The following is a 6096-nucleotide window of genomic DNA, read 5'->3' as shown; positions in this document are numbered from 1 at the left end:
TAATCAGACTTATTTTCGGACTACAAACAGTGTTTACACATTCTAAGATACTTATGTGGGTCTTATATGTCTAAAACAAACAAACAAAAAAACTTAAAATATATATTCCAGACTTGTTCTTCATATTCCAGATATTATTTACGTATTCTAATATACAAATAATTGTTTGTAAACTCTAACACCCCGTTCCCGAGTTCAACTTAACAAGAGAAAGGAAATGAAATAGGTGGAAATGATAAGAAAATGAAAAAAATTAGTGTTCTCGAGTTTCATTAAAGGAATGAAGTGCATAGAAATGGAATGATCACTTTCTCTCCTATATTTCCTTCCGATCTGAGAGGATTTGGAAGGAAAGAAGAAAATGATTAATTTTCTTTCCACTTCTCTCCAACTCGGGAAAACAAAAGAAAATTTTGTTTTCTTTTCCTTGCTCTTCTTTTCTCTCGTGGCCTTCTTTTCTTTTCTTTTCTTTTCTTTTGATAAACTTGGGAACACGGTGTAAATACGAGTAACTTAAAAAGTAAAACCGACTCGGTTTGATGAATCAATGATAAAACTTCTGTCCGAAATGCGGTGAACATGACTTTCGGATTTTCAAAATTCGGAATGCTTATATATAACGTTGGGCTAAAGTAGCGGGTTTGACTCGTTTTGGTCTGAACCATTTCTGACACAATAATTACTCTTCAAAAAAAATTAACTATAAACTAAAATGTAATTAGATTACTATATTTCCCTACAAATTATATTATATTTAGACTGTATAATAATTGTTATCCCTGCAAATTATATTATATTTAGACTGTATAATAATTGTTGTCGATATTTAATTGTTTAGTCCAGAAAGAGAAAATTTACTATTTTGGGATAAGAGAGAGGTGGAAGAAACACAATCAACGCATCACCTGGGGGCCGACCCTATGCAATCAATTACATTTTTGTTTGCATACATCTCATTATTCTTCAATAATACAGCATAGCATTTGTTTCTTTTCAATTATTTTAGTATAACATTTGATCTACACGTACTTATTTGTATTATGTAAACGTATTACAAATATATTATTATAAGGGTTTTTGATATGTAAGTCTTTAAGTTTGTAAAAAAAATAGGTTTTTCATATGAAAGTTTTTAAGTTTGTAAAAAAAATTGATTTTGTCCGAATAATGATTTTTTTTTTTTTTTTTGTTAATGTCAAAGTTTGTCAAGTTTTTTTTCATTTTTGTTATGTTAGTCATTTACTTGTAATAACATTTTCCAAAGAAAAACCGATAAAATTTAACAAATTTAATGAATTTCATATTGTCAAATTGAAATAACATGTTTAGGGTAATTAAATACATAAAAGATTTGTGAACTTAAAGGTTTTTTTTTTTGTGCAAATTTGATTTCATAATTAAGGTTTATCTTTTTGCAAATTTGTAAACTAAAGAAAAAAAAAAGCTTAACAAACTTTAGCCATTATCACACCTAATATTGCCATAGGGACAATAGGTTAGATTTTGACAAATTTAAAAACTTTTATGTCAAAATCCCTGGTTATAACCATATATTCAAATCAATTTTTCTTATGATAAAAACCAAAAAATGACAAGATCTACTTGTAAGTACTTTTATGTCAAAACTTTTATTATAACCATTTAAATCGAATTTTCTTGTGATAAAAGCCAAAAGAATGACAAGATCTACTTGTAAGAATCTAACTATAATATAACCCTTTTAGGAAACCAGAGCCACTATGATGCACTAAAAAATAAATCAGTGACATCGTAGGGACGAGCAGACCCCTCTACATGAGCCACGTCCATCTTTCCGAAGCAATACAATATGTTTGAGTATTAAAAAATAAATAAAAAAAAGTTAGATATGAAAGTTTGGGGGTGTTTGATACGTCTTTTAATAGTATGTTAAAAAGCTGAATATAATTTAGATAGATTGTTTGTTTGATAATATAATTGAAAGCTTATTATTCAATGATAATATTTTTTTAAGTCTAATAAAAAATAATCTGACTCGGTCACACTAAACGCCCACTGCTAAATTATTGTATCCAAAATTATAGAAAAGAAATGATATTTATATTATTGAGCTTGACTCTTATATTTAGATAATGGGTGGTCACTGGCGAAGTGGTGAAGTTGCAATGATACAAAGAATCTTTAGTAAATTATATAAATGGTCCCTAAGGTTTAGGGTAATTTATGGTTTTGGTTTCTAATTTATTTTTTTAATTAGAAAGGTTCATATTGTTTGTTTTTTATTACGCGTTTGGTTCATGTCTTAACTAAAAAACTATTTTGTCATTGATTTTTTAATTTATTTAAATAAACACGTTCCAACCTCACCCTCACACCTTACCTTATTTATCCCATAATTTTTATGTATTTAAATAATAGTTTTTTAGGTAAAACAGAGACCAAACGCATTACAAAAACAAACAGTAAAGACCAAGCGCGTAGCAAAAACAAATAGTAGGGATTTTTCGAATTACAAAAACAAATCAGTAAGGATTTTTCGAGTTGAAAAAATAACTTAGAACCAAGAATGTAAACTACCCCAAACCGTAGGGACCATTTGTGTAATTTACTCAAGAATCTAAACCAAAAACAGCGGTCCAGATTCTCTCTCCTTCCTTGTTATCTACTCAACTCCCCTGATCTCACTTTTCTCTCTCTCTCTCTCTCTCTCTCTCTCTTAGTAGCCTCGAGAAACTAGAAACGCAGAGAGGAGTGTGGAGATGATATTGGGTAAGAGACACCGACCTCCGATCAAGAGAACCACCAGCATGACAGAATTCACCTTGGATCTCAACCGCACCGCCGCCGTTGGAGGTGGCCATGACAACCCTCAACCACCGCATGATCCTAACAACCCCATCAACACGAACAAACCAAGTGGTAGTCTTGATCATCGAGTCTTGACAGCCACCATTTCTCCGAGGAACCACCGCCGGAATTCACTTGACCATATGGAAACGGCTCATTTCTTGACGGTTTGTCACCTCTGCAACCGCCGGTTGATCCCCGGCCGTGATATCTTCATGTACAGGTATATTAATGATTTAATTATCAGTTCATAACCTTAATTCTCTTAATATTATTATTACTAAATAATTTAAAAGCTACAAATCAAAGTCATCTACGCATTTGAAGCCTTGCTTTTGTTTTTCTTTTCTCAAATACAAATTTAATGATATTAAAAGAGTTAAAAACAAATGTTTTGAATTTTGAAATTTTGCAGAGGCGACAGTGCATTTTGTAGTTTGGAGTGCAGACAGCAACAAATGATTCAAGATGCAAAGAAACCAGTTGCTCTCAGTTCTGAATAATACTAATATTCATCAAATGATTCGAATATATGAAGCATTAGTTATTATTCTATTTTAATATTTTATGGGTTTGGAAATTCAACCAATGTCCATATGATTGAGTATGATGCAGATATGTACATACATATGTATGTATATTTAATTATTTATGTATGTACGTACGTATGTAGAGGTATGTATTTTCAACATCTGTCGTTTTATTGAATCATATTTTTGTGGATAAGGTCGACGCTCGCAAATTTATTGATAAGCAACATACGATACAAACAAAAGAGAGAACCCCTTGGGAATTTTTTTTAAAGGTTTAAAAAGAAATCCATTAATCTTCCATTTAAGTCCTTATCTTTTTTTTTCCATAGGACGATCCTTTTGTAGTCTACAACCGGTTAAATGTTATTTTTTTAAAAGAATAAGTCAAAGAAATGGTTCATTTGGTTAAATCTAAAATTAAATCACTATAAAAAAAATTAGGGCAATAGAACAATATATGTCAATGTTAAAGACTCTAGATGGCGTTGATATTGTCTTTTGTGACTACATGTTGCTGCTAATCTAAAAGATCATCACTTTGCAACATTGTTATCCGTCACTGATAGTGTCGCTATTAAAGCTATTAAAGATGGTTGATAGTATCAATGACCAGTTTTACTATAGTGTTTGTAGTGGCACCAACGACGTCTTGTTTCTCCGGACGTAATACAAAATATTCTGATTTTTTTTTTTATTGAAATCCTACTAAAAAATTTTGTAACACACCTACTATAAAATTTTGTGTCCACCCATGGATAGTGTCGCTACTGTTACACTTCATCACCATCAGCAACGGTTCTACTAGTGTTCGGTATTTGATGTTTTAGAAATGGAAAAATCGGGACCAACAATTTTGCTTGTGCTCATTGTTTGTTGTTATCAAAATGGAGAAATCGTAACCCATAGTTCTACAGCTAAGGTTTCCGAATACGAAATCACAATCAAACCAAAATCGAAAACACAATCAAAAGGAGGGGGTTGGTAATAGACCTGCGAATTCTTTTAGTTGCTCCATTGATATCTTGTTTTGTGGCTACGACTCAGACAAGGGAAGAACAATCTGCTTTGAGTTTAACTATATAAAGTGGAGTACCTACATTTGAGTTTTCAAAAATAGTAAATATCCAACCCATCTTACACAAGTCACATCAAGAAGTTACATGCTATATGGTTAATTTTACGGTAACCAAAATGTGATGTTTAATATGATAAAATTGTTTTTTATTTGAGAAACTTACGGGGTTATACTATCTGGTATGTGGGTAAAGGATGTGTGAGCTCCTATGTGGCTAACCAACCCACGTGTGACACTGCCCTTGACTTCGGTGGGTTGGTTGTAATGTGGTACCAGAGACTATCGAACACGATTCATTTGATTGGTAAATGGTTTTTTACCATTTTTTCGAATGATAGAATAAAAATAATTCTTTAACATTAATTAAAAAAACATTTCTTTAACATTAAAACTTACCTTGTATATATACATAATTACATATACTTACACATATTTTTACATCCTTCAAACACACTCTTTCAACTATATGAATAATTTTTTAGGTTCAATTTCTTCTTTCTCATCTGATGATAATGATTCTGATTCTATGTCTTTTTTATGTTTTTTTAGTAATTTAGGTTTTAAATTTCTATGTTTTTCAAGTAATGTTGTAACATCCATAAAATTCATGAAAATTTTAAACTTTTGAAACTAACACACAAATCATCATTGTTTACAATTAGTTTTCAAAACATGTTTAATATCAGAGCTTTCCTAAAATCATAAATCAAAACACGAGAAGGTGCACGATCACACCTTCGCCTTCCCACGATCATCTGAGGTGCCTAAAACATAACCCAAAATTGTAAGTCAACGCTTAGTGAGTTTTTCTCCAAATTTTTTTTAGAAAGGGAACTTCCTTAACGAGGGTTTCTAGGCCAGCTTTCGCGCACCGACTAATCCCCCGCTGCAAACATGAGGCTTTGCCTCATGTCCTAGAGTTACTGCAGGCGAACCTCCATGGTCACAAGGGCTTAGTAGTGTCAGGATTTGAACATTGGTCAATAGGTTATCAACCATATCTTCCACATGCCTTACCAAGTCACCAGCATACATACAGAGCCTTCAACAAGACTTGACCGCTTTACAAGCCTTTAACCTATTTGGACCGCTCTCCAAGCCTTCAGGCTAACTGGACTGCCTCACAGGTCTAGAGTCTATCCGGTCTGCCCCAAGTATCTTGGCCTTCAACACAAATCATAACCACCTCAACCCAACCAACCATGACATGTTGACATACATATAACTAATAAACATTTAACCAGACATCAAACAAACAAGCGGATTCATAGATCATAACTGCATGCTAACATCCTATTTACCAGGATACATATCTAACATATGACTACAATACACAACCATACGATAAACCATGATAACAATCCAAAGGATCGACCTTGGTGCCTTCAACCCGGACGTATAGTGAGGAAAACTCACCTTGCAAGTTGAACAGAACTGATAAGTCCCAACTTCGAATCTCAGCTCTTTAACTGATACCTAATTCCATCAAATGACCAATTTCTATCAAAATCCCAAAATACCCTCAAAGTCAAACTTGGTCAAAGTCAAAGTCAATTGGTCAAACCCACTAAGTCAACCAAGTTAACCCAGCCGACTCAACTCAACAAGGCTGACCCATGCGAGTATGTGGGGTGTACTCCGGAGGAACGCTTAGCGTACGCG

General features: G+C 32.8%; 1 protein-coding gene across 1 annotated transcript; it reads left to right on the top strand.

Moving 5' to 3' along the window:
- Nucleotides 1–2627: 2627 nt before the first annotated feature.
- Nucleotides 2628–3552, top strand: LOC144999770 (senescence-associated family protein, putative (DUF581)). The gene is made up of 2 exons (XM_078958938.1): nt 2628–3049; nt 3242–3552. The coding sequence occupies exons 1-2, from the start codon at nt 2739–2741 to the stop codon at nt 3327–3329; spliced, it is 399 nt and encodes a 132-aa protein (XP_078815064.1). The 5' UTR covers nt 2628–2738; the 3' UTR covers nt 3330–3552.
- The last annotated feature ends 2544 nt before the right edge of the window (nt 3553–6096 follow it).

This window comes from Lactuca saligna, chromosome 6 (genome assembly GCF_052625555.1).
Source record: "Lactuca saligna cultivar CGN05327 chromosome 6, ASM5262555v1, whole genome shotgun sequence".
Taxonomy (NCBI): domain Eukaryota; kingdom Viridiplantae; phylum Streptophyta; class Magnoliopsida; order Asterales; family Asteraceae; genus Lactuca; species Lactuca saligna.
Note: the sequence above shows the minus strand (reverse complement) of the source record. Positions and strands in the feature narration are given on the sequence as shown.